This window comes from Pteronotus mesoamericanus, unplaced genomic scaffold, assembly GCF_021234165.1.
Source record: "Pteronotus mesoamericanus isolate MK-2021 breed Mesoamerican mustached bat unplaced genomic scaffold, CSHL_Meso_final contig_74, whole genome shotgun sequence".
Taxonomy (NCBI): Eukaryota; Metazoa; Chordata; class Mammalia; order Chiroptera; family Mormoopidae; genus Pteronotus; species Pteronotus mesoamericanus.
Genome location: NW_026555247.1, coordinates 31172464 through 31189904, shown reverse-complemented (window position 1 = coordinate 31189904; position 17441 = coordinate 31172464). Strand labels below are relative to the sequence as shown.

The window sequence follows — 17441 nt, the reverse complement described above, 5'->3', positions numbered from 1 at the left end:
AAAAGGAAACCTTTGCTAAATGATCATTTTAATAACCTGCATTTCTCTGCAGCACAATAACAATCTGTTAAGTCCCTGATTATGAAAGTTACCCTTGCCATCTTATCTTTCTAAATGTCCCCAGTTCTCTTTTGTTGAAACCAGGCATAGAACAAAGATCAAAATAAACCCAAAAAATACATTCTGGGAACTTCGAATTCAGGACTAGAGACTGTCCAAGACTGACCTTCAGTTCTGAGCATTGAAGTTCAGAAGTGGACAGGTGGGAACACTGCATTCTTCCTCGCCCTTTGGTGCGAGATACATTCTGTGTTGCAGAGTAAGTGCCAACAGCAGCAAAATTATCGTCCCCTCCTGCTACTACAGTAAGTCAGCAATGGCCCTTCTGTGGTCAAAATGGCAAATTCAGCAGCAGCTATTCGACAGGGATTTGCAAAAACTTCCCTATGGCTGTTAGGAATCTTATTCAGCAGTGTCTTTGAAAATCCAATTCTGTGCAGAATTAACTATGTAGAAATGACCTCGGTTGTGATTTGTTTAAAAAGAGTTTTAAACAAATCTAATTTGTAATTTTTCTCAATGTGAAATTTTGCATTTAGTGCTGCAAAGTCTATGGGGGGGGTGTGTGTGTGTGTATACATACACACCATTCTTAAATTTAACATGGTTCAGAATTTTCTTTTCATATTAATGTAAATTCCTGGCTTTATAGAGTCAGTTCACCATACAAAGCCACTATACATCACTTAGGTTTGTGATGAAAGAATGGAATTGCAGCTGTGTGAGTACCAGAATACCCAAACATGAATTAGGCTCACAAGCATTTGGCAATAGTTCAGAAAAGGAGCTTAATCTGGTTTCATCTGAGACTGCTTTTCTCTGTTCTACAACATCCCCCCAAGATGTTGTGTCTGATATTGGATCACAACGTAATGGGAGTGACGCAAAATCAGAGAAAGCCCTAAGAAACCGGGGCCACATTTGTCTTTCTTCAGAGATTTTGTTTTTTCTCTTCTACTTCTTTCTTCTCTTTCCCAGATTCCAACTCTAAAATTCAAGGTCATTCACCTATTAGATGAATTAATTATAAGCCAAAAAGCAGCATTCGTTGTACTCTGATCTCACTCATATCTATAATTAAGGGTAAATATAATCTTCCTTTTTAGAAATGTACCACCCACCCATTACGTTTAAAGTGCTGACTGAAATGAAATAATAGTTCAGAGCAAGATGATTTTAGTTTAAGAAGAAAAAAAATTGATAATTTAAGCTTGAAGCAGTTAGTTCTATTTTTGATTACCATTCAGTTATAAATCTAATTTGAGATATATGCTGCCTTTCTGTTATTCAAGTTTAATTCATGGTTTGCATTCTTGGTTACATAAGCCAAGTTCAGTGGTTGATCAAGGCTGTTAAAAAGCTTCCCCCAAAAGAAATGGGAGCAGGGTTCAGGTGGAGGTAGAAAGACAGTCTGAGACCCAGAACCGGTGTCAAACAGCAACAGTTTTCAGTGAAGGGAGCCCCGTAGAGCACTGCGCTTGGCACGGCAGTGGCTGTGCTGGGCCCAGCTCTCCATGGCAGCCCTGGCTGCGGGAGGGGAACCCCGAAAATGGCTAAACCTGATCACCACTATTTGCCTATTTTATTCTTTGGTTAGAGTACTTCGAGTCTTAAAATTGTTTGTCTTTCAGTGAAATAAAGAGCGCATAAGGGGAAGGGCTCTTCTCATCACATTGCAGACAGTTAAACAAAATGCTAAGCTATGGGTTTAAGATTTACAGGTTGGCTCTTTGAGATGCCACATCTTGCTTCCAGTGTTTCCTGGCAGACTTGGGCAGCCTTCTACTGGGACCCAGCATAACCGCAGAGCATGAGCTTGCACAATGTCAAAAACCTAAACCTTTCTAATCCTATTTAAGGCAAAGATGAATTGGCCCATTTTAAAAGGAGACTTCAGCTTTTAAACTTAACTTTTATTAACCATAAATTTGGCTTTATATTCTTGTAGGCAAATTCATATATAAACGAATTCCTTCTCCATTTTAGGCAATATCTCATTTATCTTATTAAATCAAATGCTATTAACTTTTTTAAATTTGTAAACTCATGTTTTTCAGCTGGTGGACATTTTTTTATCTTTCTCATTGCTACAGAGTTAAGTGACGTAAAGGCCAAACAATAGTAAATGGTCATTGTTCACTTCACGAGTATGCTCTACAATAAGAATACATATATTTTTATCTTAATTTTCCCTGGGGGAGTAATTAGGGCCCCCTTAAGTGTGAGGATATGCTTATTTTTGTTACATTAGAAGAATGATTCCATTGTCTGAGTGAAAAAGAAAAAAGTCTAAACAAACGGATCTAAAAAGATAGAAACCGGAATGTGCTTTGTGAAGAAAAAAAAGATTATCATGAGCCATTGAATGTTTGTAGGTGCTGTCTGGTCTTATATTGAGTCACTCTACATAGTTCATGTGGCTGGCAGCACATTTAAGAATCGGATGCATGCTTTATTTAAAATTGGCTCACGAAATAATTTTCTTTTAAATAAACAACAATAAGGTCAGCCAGGGGCAGTTAGCTATTGTCTAGTTATCATTTTATATTTTTTAGATCTCTATTGTGAATGCTGCTAAAATACAGTGTAGCAAGCATGTTTGTTTTTATGTCGACCTATTGAATGGATCTACTTTCTTGAGAGTGAAAACCTTTGCCACCAGCACCAACAAAGTAAAGCAGTGGTTAAGCTCATTAGAAAGACAAGCAAGGATTTCAACGTATTTGCTTAGCCCTTTTCTGGATATTTTGTATAATTTTAGAAAAATAAAAAAGAAGAAATAGGGTAATACCTATCTAGAATACAAAGTTATCCATGGTTAACAGAAGGGGGAAGGAGGGCAGGGGAAGACTGAGAATGTAAAGGGAGTGAAATGTATGGTTTGGGAAGGAAATTAGACGTCAGGTGGTAAGCACACAGTGGCGTATAGGGGTGTCCTATTATAAAGTTGTACACTTGAAACTTATATACTGTTATTAATCAGTGTCACCCAATAAACTTAAAAAGTAAAGTATAAAACAGCTGTCAGTAATATAATTTTTAAACACCTATTTTCAATAAAATACTCATTTGTATGTAGATTTACCAAACTATAAGGAGCTTGTGATTTAAATCAGTCATACATTTATTGATGAACATTTCAAAGAAAACTTGGATTTGTACTTAAATAAATAGTAGACTCTGTTAATAAGATTTACCAGGAGTGAGATTTCGGATTGCGATTCTAAAATTTTTTAATGTGACTTCTAAAATGATAAACCATTTGGTGTTATATTGTTGGAGTCCTGATTTTGTAGAAATCTTTATTATAAAGAGCTCTTCATTTTCATTTGTTATTTCATAGCATTTTGACATCTTAAATTCAGAAGGGGCTGTAACTGAGCATGTGGATGTCAGATTGTTATCTGATAATCTGGTTTTTATTAGCTATTTATGTGGTAAATATTAAGATACTTGCAATGAGTTTATTTTCAAAATGCACTTCCACCCTGAAATCTCATCCTTGAAGTTTTATTTTAAAGTAAGGTTTATTATGTATCCCTTCAAAAAGTCTGAAACTGGAATCAGGCAAAGGCGAGCTTGTCAGTAGCTGATTAGTCCTTTATCTATTACTCATCCAGCACTCACAAAAATCCCTGGGAGTGGAGAGGGTCTCTTTATGATATTTAGCTATATGGCAGTGGAAAGGGGAGGTTTAAATTTTTGATTTTCCAGCTTATGGGTCATATTTGACCAACTGCTTTCACTAGCAGACATGCCACTTTGTTGAGCTATTTAGGAATCAAAAAGACTGCCTTAATTTAAAACAAGGACCCTTTGTTTTAGTTGGTGACTGCCTTGTGAAATTTTTCAGTTCTCAGCGGGTTAACCAGGGAACAGGGGCAGAGTCATAATTGGCCTATTTAGAGTATTTTGCATGTGAATAGTGTGTTAGTGAAGCATCCCTAAGTCTGTTGTGAGTGACATGGTGATTAGAATTTAGATTAGGGAAAACACATTCTGTACTTTATCAAGGACAGTAATTAGTTCAGTCAGTAAAAGTTGATTACAAGTAACGATAAAGTTAGATTTTTAGTACTTAATTTTAAAATTTCTTTATTAAACAGTAAATTTGTTCTTAATATAAATGGTAGTATCTACACTTATTTTCTAGCATATCAGAATAATTAAAAGAGCAATGTGTTCAATGCAGAGTATAATCAGGCGATTTATATGTTATGGGTAAGTTTCTATGTAGTTTTTAGAAAATGTAATATTTATTATATAATCTTTCATGTGTCATCATTTTCGAAGGTTTAGTAATTTGTCACACCGTGATAAGTTAATGATATTTGTGAAAGTTTTCTCATGTTCAGGTAAATGTTTAATCTGTGGGGATGTGTTTTAGCCTCTGATAGTCCTCAAGAGGGCATTCTAAAGTTCTTTAATTTGTTCCTGTTAGCTGAGAAAGCCTACTCTGTCTACCATTTTGGGAGTTAACGTGAGGATTTGAATTTCCTCCCGGTTCAGTTGGCATTACCTTTTCTGCGGGCTCCGTGTCAGATCGTGGGAGGTCATGCGCTGCCGGAGCAGAGGCAGGGTTCTCGGTGGACCTGAGCGCCTACCCTCACCCCCACCGGGAACACCGCGAGGTTGCGTGCGTTCGAAAAGCAGAGGCTTCTTGGCTCTTGTTAAGGAAAGGCATGAATAGTTCCCAGATGTGAGCTTAAGTTGAGATAAAGAAAACATTAGTCTTACATAAATGCCCTTTTCTTTTAAATTAAAATGTTAGTCGTCTTAAAAGATTAAAATATTGCTTCAAAGGGAATCACCTTCTACCTTCCTCTCAAAAGCAAAGAATTAAAAATTCACAAACTCTGTACTAGCTTCTGCGACTGCTTTTCTTTTCCTTGTTGTTTTGTCGTGTTTTAATTGTTTTAGCTTAGCAGATGCTGTTTCTTTATTGCATTGGTTTAAGTACTAACAATCAGTTGGGGGGTGGTGAATGTGGAAAATTAACCTTATATGTTTGTCTTCCCTTTTTAACCTTTTAGCAGAGTCTCCTGGGAGGTGACATGGATATGGGCAACCCAGGAACCCTGTCGCCCACCAAACCTGGTTCCCAGTATTATCAGTATTCTAGCAATAACCCCCGAAGGAGGCCTCTTCACAGTAGCGCCATGGGTAAGGTGCTCCTCTGTTTGAATGACTGAGTGATTATTAGCAGTCTTTTTTCCCCCTTTCCTTTCTTTTTTAATACCACCTTCTCATCCTGACCTCACCCCACCCCTCCAAAGGAAAAATTCTTAAAATTCTGCTCCATTGTCAGGCTCATGACTCCCCCTCAGTAGTACATTGGGTGGGTATGTTAAGAACTTAAAGTAGCAGGAGAACTGTTATGGTGAGCACTTAGTGCTTACGTTCTCTTGGCTGCCCATAGAAGAAATATTTTAAACCACCAAAGCATTAAAAAGTTAAATATCTTCACTTTCATGAAAAAGGCACAATGTTAGTTCTGCCAGAATAAAAGATGATCATGGTACCAGCATTTTGCTAAGGTAACGATTTAAGAAAACCTGGTCTCATCTGAAAGGCTTGGTGGTTTAATCTGCTTTAGTTGGGAAAGTGGGCCTGCAGGGAGCTCACAGCCTCTTCGTTTTCTTTCAGAGGTACAGACAAAGAAAGTTCGAAAAGTTCCTCCAGGTTTGCCATCTTCAGTAAGTACTGCTTGTTTCCGCCTTGCGTGTGGTTATTTCCTTCTGTTTTGTGAGATGTGAGGGCTATGGACTCAAGGTTCCGTGTGCCAGAGCGGCATGTCTGTCTAGAATGGGGACAAGGAAGGAACGGCCTGCACCTGACCCCCACTGGAGCGCATGCTGGCGTGTTCTGGGGGACTAGGTGGTTGTGTGGATGGGTGTTCATTCCTTCAGCAGCTTAAGCTCTGAAGAGAGCCTTGAAAAGGTGCCTCAAGTTCCAGGAGTTTTACCTGTGCAGAGCTTTCAAGAGAATGAGTATTAGTTTCATGTGTTGGTTACATTCTTTGTCAGTATTATGATGATTTATGGATTTGCATGCGAAAGGAGATTTGTGGAGGGGATTTAGGAAAAATTTACATGGGTTTCAGCCCAGAGTGCAGAGAGAATGTCTCTATTTTCTAGAGAGGTTACTGAATAAAGGCTGCAAGGTAGCTGCATCAGTAGCCATTTGTGTCTGGAATAGCAGGTGACAGCAAGAATCCAGCTGTAACCAAAAGCATTCTGGGTGTTCGTAAGAGCTGGAGCTATATGCAGGAGTGGCTGAGGCCCCTCCAGTCCCCAGCGTGGCAAACTGTGCTGTGATCACAACAAAATATGCACTACCTTATTTTCACTTCTTAATATATATTGTATTTTCAAATTTGAGGTCCTGGATATTTTATTTAGAACTGGTCTGTTACTAGTAAGCTTTTCCTCGTGTAGAATTAAAATATGAGTTCTTCAATTCTTGTTTACTCCTGCTTTTCTCTTATTTTCCATTCTTTTTTTCCATGAGATGGCTATTTTAATTTAATTCTCTGTTCTGTAGGACAGTAGTATTCTTTGACAAGAATGATAATGGGCCTGTTGTAAGTTCTTATACTCTAAAATCAAATTATGTTAGATTTCTGAAAATATATTACTAATCAATGCTTGCATATTAGTTTTAACTTATTTTTAATAAATTAGAAGAATAATAGTTTTTTGCAAATGCACTGTTAGGTTAACCAAAACACCTGTGTATTTTCCTTGATCTCAGTTCAGTTCATCTAAACTATTATTAAGCAAATATATCAGAATAAGTCTTATCAGGGGAAAAAACATATTTTGTATGCTGGTTATCATAGATGTGATAATGTTGAAGAGACATCACAAAATTATCCATGAATATAGACAAATGTCTTATAAATACAACCGCCAATGACATAAAATAGTCACTTTGGACTATTTTGTAAGTCACTTAAAAATGTACTGAGTGGTTTATTTTTTGATTTTTCTATGCTGTATTGAACTTGACTAATATCATCTCAGGTTTTTATAAGCATATTTTGAGCTTGAAGTTTGTGGTGGATTTAATGTAGATGAAACTTTAGCTTTTAATAGCTTTTATGACAACTTGAAATGATATAGTCCTCACAGCTGTTTACATTTTAAACATGCCTGAACCTAATATGGACAGTATTAAATACAGTAAGTGAACCTTCGAATGTTCTGAAATGATAGGATAGCTCTGTGCTCTAAAAGCCATGTAGAACTTAAGGCTGTAGTACCTTATTTATGCTTCATATTCAGATAGTTTTAGTTTGTTTTTTCCAGTGCTGAAGTAATGCAGAAGTCTGCAGTTTCTAAGGGGTGCTTTTGTGTGGTTTAGTATCTATCTGCTTATTCATTATTAACAACAATTTCTCATAATTCATTTTAAATTTTTAAGTATTTTTCTGGAGGGAACTGACCAGTATAGAAAATTTCACTGGTATAGCTTTTTCTTTGCTATTGAGACAATCATTATATGTGTGCTCACATGTTGTCATGTATTCTGAAATACTAAAGTATATTTCCCTTTTGAATAAATCTGGTATTGGAAATTTAGTTTACATTATTTAATTTTTGGTTTTGGTGCTTAGTTTAGGATTTACTCTTCATAAAAAGTGTATTTTGGCTAAATGCTTTAGTGATCCTTATGGAACATTTTGGTAAATAGGTCCCCTTTTCTGAAAGACAAGGAAGGAAATTCTATTGAAATGGAAATTTTATCCTTTTTTTGTGTTTGATTTTCTGTTTTATTCAAGAAGAATAAGCTAGTTTGGTTAATTTTCAGAATTCAATCATTTATTTATTGTCATTACTTAAAAAAATTCTCAGCTTTGTTTCAATAGCAGTTTAACTTAGTTTACACTGGTTTTGTTGTATTTATTGATCACATGCGTTACCACACAAAGTACATATTTTATGTTGACCCAAGGAGATGATCTGTAGTAAACACTGTAATATTTTTGCCTCCATAGATCTATATTTCTGCATTTTTAGATCTCTGCTATTCTTACTCTCTTTTTAAGCTAAAAAAAAATTATGAATATTTATTTGATAAGAGATACCTCTAAAACTTGCTTCAAATGTATGAAGATTTTCATCACAAATAACAAAAAATTGTGGGTAATAAAAGGTTTCTTTTGGAGTGATTATGACTAAAGACATTTGTATGTTTTCTTCCATACATATTTACCATGATAAATAATAATAAATCTGTCACAATCTGTTGTGTCAACTCAGTTGTTTTTTAGTTTTCAAAATGGGCCTTTTCCTTAACATAAAACAAAGGAAATGTGAACTGTAACATCTGTAATCAGATGTTTTTTGTGACACGACTGTGGTACTGAGGCTGGACCTCCCGTGCAGCCAGAGGGCTGGGTCTTCCCTGGGGCCCAGGAGAGCGAGGGGCCTGCCTGGCCCTGTGGCTGAGGCCACAGCAGCGTCTGTGGGAGAGAGAACGTAAGCCTGGCCCAGCATCAGAACGTGCTCCTGGCAGGGTCCTGGGCTGTGTGTGTGTTCTGCGTGCCGCATCTCGAGACCTCAGGTCACTGCAGAAGCATGTCAGCGACAGGGCTGAGGAAGAACCATCCGGCAGGATTCACGGCACAGGCGCAGTGGAGGGGCGGACCTCTGTCCCTCTGGAGAACAGAGGCCTGCAGTCGGGGCTGGGGGGACCTTTTTTTTTAAGAGGAAAGGCTGTGTGAAATGACAACTCTAATTGCCCACGAGAGCCCTGTTAGTACAGCAGAACATTTTCATGTTCTCTGTTCAAGTTTTAGGACGTTGCTCTTTTCAGTCACATTCCAATTTCTTGTAGCCCTTATCTGGTGATGAGACTTTAGTAATAAAGATTTGTCTTTAGTTGATGGCAGAATTTGTTTTCTTGTCTAATTTCTTGAATCTACTTGTGAACATCTTGTTTGATTTTGACATCCTGGTTTTCTTTTTAAAATCATTTATCATCTTAAACCTAGTATTTTTCAACTCCACTGCTCTTTCCAGCAAATGTCTTATCTTTGCATAACCTAATAATCATACATATTAAATCATGAATTTATGCAGGAAAAAAGAGACCTCTGTATATCAAATTTATGGAAAGATGATCCATGATTCTTAGAAATTACCTAGAAGCATTAAAGTCTAGATAGAAAGCAAGAAGATTTTCTATTGTTTAATTTAAAAATATTTTTTCTAAACATAAAGACATCGATTGCCGTTTAGAATGTTCTTTAGCCCACCGATACGTAACTACCCAAAACTTTCATTTTATTATCATTTGGAATGTTTCAGAACGATGTACATTTTACTAAAAACTATTAGTAACTACAATCATTTCACTTCAAACATTGGTGGAATCTGTCTCCACTACTTATCCAGTTTGGAAACTTCAGTGAATTTACTATCATTATCAGCTGAAATCCCTAGAACTTAAGAGTTCTTGGGAAATAAGATTTATCCTTAGAAATAGTTTATAATCTCTTGTATCATTAGTTGTCCTTTACTCACATTGCACTTTTCAGTAAAATCTATTTTCTGTGTTGAATTGCGGGGGGGGGGGGGTGTGTGTGTGTGTGTGTGTGTGTGTGTGTGTGTGTGTGTGTGTGTTTTGGTTTGAAATTCAGGAGGATCTGCCAAACTTTGTATTAAGTGGTCAGAGATCATTTTGGATTAATGAATTTTAAGGAAAACAATCTCTACTATAATAAAATTTGGAACCTCCAAGAAAATTTGAGGCATCAGTTAATCATTCTGTGGTTTTGAAAAATAAATACTCAATAGGTATGAGATACCAGGTTTAACAATTTTCATAAGGAAAGAACTCTAAATAAAATAATATCATAAAGTTTTGATGAGACTTTTTTTTACAGAAGAAATTATTAGAAATACCAGGGAAAGATGGCCAGTACTGATGACATTAATTGTTTTGTGTGGTTTTCATTATATAAAACCCTTCATATTTCAAACATGATGTTGAGTTCATACCTGAAGCTTTTTTTGTGTGTGTGAAAACAACTGTTTTCTCAAATGCATGATGAACTCACAAACAATTTAAAAGCGAAGTTGATAAATTGTTTTTTCCTTATTAGAGTCCTAGAAATTATGTATGATCAAAAAATTCAGTACTTAAAGTGCATAATTTTCCCCTTCACTTTTGAAATTGATTATAAGGAAATCACTATGATGTTTTATCATGTCAACCAAATTTTAACTTCAGTGACACTACAAGATTTATTAAAATGAAATTTATATGAAGTTTGAAATGAACTGCCAGTCACCTGGTCTCCCTCCTGGAAGTAGCCAGCCAATTGTGTGATAAAAGGATCCTGTTCAAGATTCATTCCTGGAGAGGTAGATACTTTGTGAAAAAATAGAACTCTAGATGTCTGCATTAAAATACTCAACTTTAAACTTAGTATGCTCATTTTTCAATTAAAGATAATAAAATATGAAATGTGGATATTAAAATTGTACTTATTAATTATGAAAGTGTATAGACAGGAAGAAGGTGAAGGATAATGCAATTAAATCATCCCAAATAGGAAAAATGTATCATTCACACAATTGACATAGAAGGCTTAATGTGACACTGGGGAACACCTTGAAATTTGACTAAATATGCACTACAGAGCATTTATTATTTTGTGCAGTTAATACTGAATTCAGTAAACCAAAGGATTCAGAAGTTCAGCATATTCATTGTTTATTGTTTCCTTGAAAACCAATCTTATCCTCTCCACTGCAGTTTGAGGTTATGCTTTCTATGAATGTCTGGTTATGAAACAAATATAGGAGAACCTCTATATTTAAATCTTCATTGGGGGTTCTTATCACATGAAAATTATTTCAAAAGCATACAAGATTCATACAAATACACAACATATATGCCATAAGGCATTCCAATCTCTGAGGGGTTTGCTAAAAATATCTCTATTTTTGTTTAGAATTTTGGAATAATAGCATTTAGTGTAAAACTGGAATCATTTGTTGAAAGAGGAGAAATACACTTCAGAGAACTCTCATTTTGGACCTTATTTTATCAGTTTCACTGAAGAGTATATTTCAGTGGGACGTCTCGGACCCCATCTGAGTGGTTTAATTATTCAGAAGTCTAAGAAGCCGAGGGTGCTTTATCTGGAGAGAGGATTGTAGCAGGGCTTGAATACGTTTTGAAACTTATTCTGCCTCTGTGAATTTATTTTATGTTTCTGGAATAATAGATGGTTGGCTTAATATTTGGTTAACTACCATTTTTGTAGATTATATTTCATTGATTGAAACATTTGTTTTTATTTCCTAATATAATGATTATTTTCCTCATTTTTTCCCTGATCATTGATAATTTTCTGCATTTCCAAGGTGTGTTTCCTGGTTTCAGATATCTGAGGTTTTTGTTTGGAAGCAATAAATCAAAGTTAGATAGAATTTGGAGGACTAAATAAGATTCTCTCGTAATATGTAGCAAAGACCCTAAAAGTAATGAAGGGTTCCCTCAAAAATAGCAAAATTTATTTCCTTGAGTAGATTAAATTGTCAGGCTGTTGACAGACAGTAGCTTTGTTTTCTGGGGTTTTTTTGTTGTTGTTCTTTTTAAAAAATAAATTGCACTGAATTTTGAACTGAACATAATGTTGCATTTCAAAGCAATAGCATGAGATTCTCAGCCTTGATCTCAACTGTCCCGGGCTGTGTTTGTGTGCACGAATGTGTTTGCACATATTAAAGGAATAAGAGCTTTTGTAAAATGCAGTGCAAAATGTGGAGTTTTAAATACTCGATTATTTTATCTCAAAACAGCAGCATGTGAACGCATCCCATTTTTTTTAAGTTGCAGCTGTTGCAGAGGCGCGGAGCTAGTGAGGAGTTTTCTGTTCTGCTTGAACTCATGCTCCCTCTTCAGAGAAATGCAGGTAGTGCAGAAGACTCTGCCTTGGGTAGAATTTCAGGGCGGAAATAGGATCTAAGTTTTGGTGAGAAGTTTATATTTCAGCTCTGAAACAATGTGCAAATTAGATTTTGAAAAGAACACTGTAATAATTATATTTGTATTCTTAATGACACCCACTGTTGTCTCTCTAGTCTAACTTAACTTTTCCATCTGAGGAATTAATTAATCATAAATACGCTACTAGGGTTGTAACACAATATATCAGCGTTTACTTCTCCAGTAACCAAAAGAGGATCTGTGTGTATATTAAATTTCACTAAATTTATTTTGAGTATTCAGTGGAACAGAAGACTAGGGACATTTTCTGCTAAAGTCCCCTTCTTCACAAATTGTAAAGAAAAATTTGTGGTCTGTTGCTAGAATTCAGTTGTGTCTGCAGTGACAGCAATGAAAAGGCATTTCCTTTGTGAAGCATGGACTCCTATTAGGAAGACTTCCGTTTTCTCGGAGAAATGACCCTTGTGGTGCATTATTCACACATACGTGTATAAACTGTCACTGTCACCATTTACTGTTACCATTTTAGAAAAATGCTATTTTGAAACAATTATTTTGATATTATCTGAGAATGAGTGCCTCGCTGTCTACAGCAGTCTCCTCCCTCCCAACCCGTATCATTCTAAATATGCCTCCTGGATTATACGTATAATAATATTGTAATGGCTTCATTCTACCGATTGGCACAGTGTATCATTATATCATTAGCTGCTATGAGAAAGCAGTTTCAAGTAGGTGGCTGATTCTTAGCGTTAATGCTTTCAAGTCACCCTGTTTGGGGAGTTCGGTTGTTTCACAGGTGCTCAGGTGTATTAACCCAGGGTGCAATAATATTTTCTGGCTCGCTCATTATGAAACGAACTTGTAGCACAAAATAGTTCAATAATAAGTAGAGAATAAAACCTGGAGCTTTGTCATAAGAAAGTCTAATAACTTGAGATGTTAGCAGATGGGCTAAGAATAAAATTTGTCTAAGGATGTAGCAGTACTAAACTCATTTCTCATTACTACTGAAGCTGAGGTTTTTAAAAAAATGTTCACGGCCTAGTGATGAAGATTTTTTAAATCAATTTGAAGCTAAATAGAAAATAAACCTATTTCTGTAACTATTATACTATTTGGAAGTACTGTTATATAATAAAAAGGTACAAATTCTGGCATTTAATACTAAGACATATGCTTCATGAGTGAAGTTTTATTACCAAAGCCTATGGGTTCCTATATTGTGCCTCTATATGAATTTTATTTTTAGATGTATACAAGACACTGCCACATATAATTTGTTGCTTAACTGATAGTGCTAGGCCAAAGAAAAGAGAATTAAGCATATTTATTGTGAGCATATATAGGCAAAAAGAAACAGAATTAAGAGTATTTATTGTGAGCATGTATAGTTGGAATTACAAAAATCAAACCCCGATAGGTATTTTACTTATAATTATTCAAACCCCAATAAGTCATTATTTTATTTATGAAACAAAATAATGCTATTTTATTTTCCTTTTAATAAATTACATCAACAAGCTAGTTGTTAAGTGGAACCCTATAATAAACTGAGAGCACCCTGTGGGGGAAATGTACTTTCAGAAGATTTCATTCATTCATTCATTCATTCATTCATTTATCCATCTCTTTCTTCATTTATACTCATTCAAAATATATTGTTCAACTAAACTAAAAACTAGACATACCATGTATCATTGAACAATTCTCTCTTCCAAGCACCTTTTATTTAAATTGTAAAGCTTCAAAACTAAGGTTCTTCATTTTTACAGAAATTCGCATTGCTGTCTCACTCCCTTCCCAATTTGTAGGAATGGCCTTAGCATTTTAAAGAGCATAAACTCTGGCCTTCTGAGACAGTTGTGCAATAAAAAAATAAAATAACACACAGTACAACACAAGGACTTTTTGTCCTGTAGGCTTATTATGTAACTATCTCGAAGAAGGCAAGGGCCTTGCTTTATGTACATCTCATTGCCGTATGCATATTGCTTTGAAATATATTTCCAATGAATGAATATAGTAATAAGAGTTTTACAGTGGTATAGAAATAACACTGCACTAGAAATAAAGACATCTTCCTAATTTCATGTCTAATACCCTCTACATAGTCGCCCAATGGCCTTGATGAGGTCACATACCGATTTCATGGTCTACAAAATTGGTATAACTAGTGCCTGCTTAATGAGAAGATGTTGGTCTACTAAAAGCACTCCCTTAACATAGTGTTTACTCTGTGCCAGACACTGAGCACTTTGCATCTGTTAAATCATTTAGTCCTACAACTATCCTATGAGATGTACTACTCTTTATTCATGGCTAAGGAAATGGAGACACAGAGCGGTGAAGAAACGTGCTCGAGGTCACACAGCTAGTAAATTGCAGGGGTGGTATTGAGACTTGGATCGTTAGTCTCAAAAAGGTCTGTGTTATTATGCATGATGCTATGCTTCTTATGGCTATTCAGAATATTCTGTAGAGCAAAAATGTCTCTGCATCCTGGTTGTTGTTCATTGAGTATGTATTTAATGATGTAGAATAAATCAAATATTCAGAAGTTTCATCTCACTGTAGAATGAGTTTCAATACCCTGAGATAGTACACTAGTTATAATGTACAACTTCCACCCATTAGGCAGATCCATTAGAAAGACTGGACCACCCAGGATAGCATTTCTGTAATAGAGACAGTGTGGTGTAGTGGTTAAGAGCAGTGGAACCTGATCACCCGGGCTTTTACTTGGCTGGACCACTTACTAGCTATGTGGCTTTGGGCACATGATGTAATATCCCTAAATTCATCCCTGAAAAATGAAGAAAATACATGTACTTCTTAAGGAGAGTATGATGAATAAATGACAAAATACTTTATATATAATGTGGTTAGCATAGTCCTTTTGCATTGCAAAAACCCAAGGCATGGTAACAGCTAATGATAATAATGAGAACCATTAGCATCAAGGTAACTCCCTTTCTTTTGGCACTTGCGGAAAATTTAATGCATAGCTTACTGGAGGGAGTAGTTAGTAGCAGAGCACAAACCAAGACCAAGGTCTCAAACTGCATGCAGAAGAATTCTACCTATGGAAGTTCACTTGGTTTTTCTGAAATTATGAAGTCTTGTGAGCACTTTATTTATCTTTTTGTCCTCACAGTGGTGTCTGTTGGGCCAAGACATCTAGTCAGCCTTTTAAATTATTAGACTCTCTCTCCACAGAGACTGTGTTGGAACTGTGGACTCCATCTTTCTTCTTTCTAAGTGGGACCTCAGTCCAAGATGGCAAAGCCCCTCATGCTATGATTCCCTCTGCCGATAGTTGATTTATGCCTAAATCAGCCCTGCTTGTAAGTGATAAGGAGATCCTTGCTTCTCCCCTCGTGTTCTATCCATGTTGTTCTGTAGGCGGCTGCGCTGGGTCCTCCCAGTGAGGCGCACGCCTGCCCACGCCACAGGCCTGGCCATGGTGCCCTCCGAGGGGAGGGCGAGGCCGGGGTCTGGAGCAGGCGATGGGAGGAAGATGAGTTGACTAGGTGGGGGGGTGTGGCGGTTTGTTTTCCTTATAAAGTAAAATAGAGTTCGATTTGTTTAGGACTGTTGAGGTAAATTTCTAACATTAAACAGGAATAGTTATGTAGATGTGTTAAGGGTAAAGTCAAAGAATTGCTGGATTCTGGCCTTTGCTGCCTTATAATGTGTTTTTTTTTTCTTTGTGCCATTACTGAATTCATAAAAGTGTTTTTGCTTATCAGCTGTGGGAAACCTAAAACAATTTTTTTTATAAGGGCTGATAACTCTTGCATTTAAAGGGGGGAAAAACCATCTGGCAAAGGGGATGGAGAAGAGCAGGGTCTCTATATTCCACCCTGGATGTCTTTTCTTGGCCAATTTTAATTTACGGAAAGACAAGGCACCACGTTGGGTTCCTCGGGAGAGGCCCTTCTTGGCTGGACCTCTTCCTCATGTGGCAGAGCGGGGACCGAGGCTTAGGTTCACAGACAAGACTCTTTCCCTGGGAAGCCACATAGATCCGGAGGAGCCACCCCTCATCTGCAGTCATTGCCACCTTGTGGATTACAAAGGACATTGGTTTTCGTCAAACTTCCATTTAAACTTGGCTTTTTGTAGCAAGCTTACTTTGGCGATGGATTGCTCTGCTCCTCCCCAAAAGGATCCTCGTTTGTTCAGCAACACCTCACTTCTCCACTCACAGTTCACTTATAATTCTGATGAGAGTGTTTTTTCAGGAAACACACATTTCACTTTTTGACCTAGGAGCATCTGTTAGAATTTTTTTTTAATACTACTTTGGCATTCTGAAAGTGTTAATGTCTTTCATATCTGTTTAATGCTATTTAGGGATATTTATGATCACCTCTTGGTTACTCAGGGTAAAGTGTGTCGCAATTTTTTTTAAACAGACAGGAAAGCATTCACATGAGGAAACAGATTGCTTTAAACATGTGCTTCCTGTGACAGTAAAAAGAACAAATTAGATTTAACACTGTGTAATGAATGCATAAATGTGTACGTTTAAGCTTTTAAAAGCTTTATGTTCAGTTCTGGTCACTACGAAAATTGAGTCATCTGTAAAATTTAAAGATGCCTCTGTTACTCTGCAATTCCTGAAATGCCCAGAAATTGAGATCTTCACCTGCTGATGCCTCATTGGAATCATAAAAAGCATGATATGTTAACGTTGGAAAGAATGGGACCATTACGGGGCCCATTCAGAGGTTGAACCAGGTTAGAGTCTGATTCTGTGCGCTTAGCAAAAACAAAAAAATCAGAATGTACTGGGGAACAGGAGGCGGGAGGAACTTATCACCGCCTTCCTCCCTCTCTAAGGGTCAATGAAAAATCCACTCTTTACAACCCCAGGTAGTCCTCTTCCTTTCCTGAAAGAGATATAAGAAAATCTGATGTTTACTTAGACTAGAGCCTACTACTAAGGCTCCTTGTGCTCTGCAGTTTGTGCTCATGTATGCTGGCAGCAGAGAGTGGCTAGGATATGAGTTAATATTTCTAGTTAGATGCGTGTGTTGAATTGGAAGGCATGAATCCTCCCCCCTAGAAGAGGCTTCTTCCTCGCCTCGCCATTTCTGTCTGGGTCCTGAGGGTGGTGTCTTTCCTCCCCCTTTGCTTTCAAAGCTAAGGATTTGCGGCTTGATTACCTTTTTTTTTTTTTTTTTTTTTTTTTTTTTTTTGCCAAAAAAGGCCAGGGCAGTGTCCCTCAGGGGAGGGCACATAGTTTGGGGGGACATCTGACTCTCTCATATCGCATACTGAGGTACTAATATCAAAACAGACTGCTTGTCGTTGCACGCTGGGGCAGTGCTTTTTTTGGCTGCCGTGGTTGAAATGAAATGGGCAAGCTGTAGTCCGCTTGGCATCAGAATGGGCTAAGGGAAGCT

General features: G+C 36.8%; 1 protein-coding gene across 15 annotated transcripts in view; it reads left to right on the top strand.

Annotated features, from left to right (window-relative positions):
• TCF4 (transcription factor 4) overlaps window positions 1-17441 on the top strand; it is a 331867-nt gene that overhangs the window by 207174 nt on the left and 107252 nt on the right. For 11 of the 15 annotated variants that reach the window (XM_054583697.1, XM_054583694.1, XM_054583695.1 and 8 more), the window contains 2 exons: window positions 5094-5223; window positions 5707-5756. The exons of 2 other annotated variants lie outside the window; for them this stretch is intronic. In XM_054583697.1, coding sequence (XP_054439672.1) covers window positions 5094-5223; window positions 5707-5756 — 180 coding nt within the window. The remainder of the gene's footprint in view (window positions 1-5093; window positions 5224-5706; window positions 5757-17441) is intronic. 2 more of the 15 variants (XM_054583696.1, XM_054583692.1) reach the window with 1 other exon arrangement.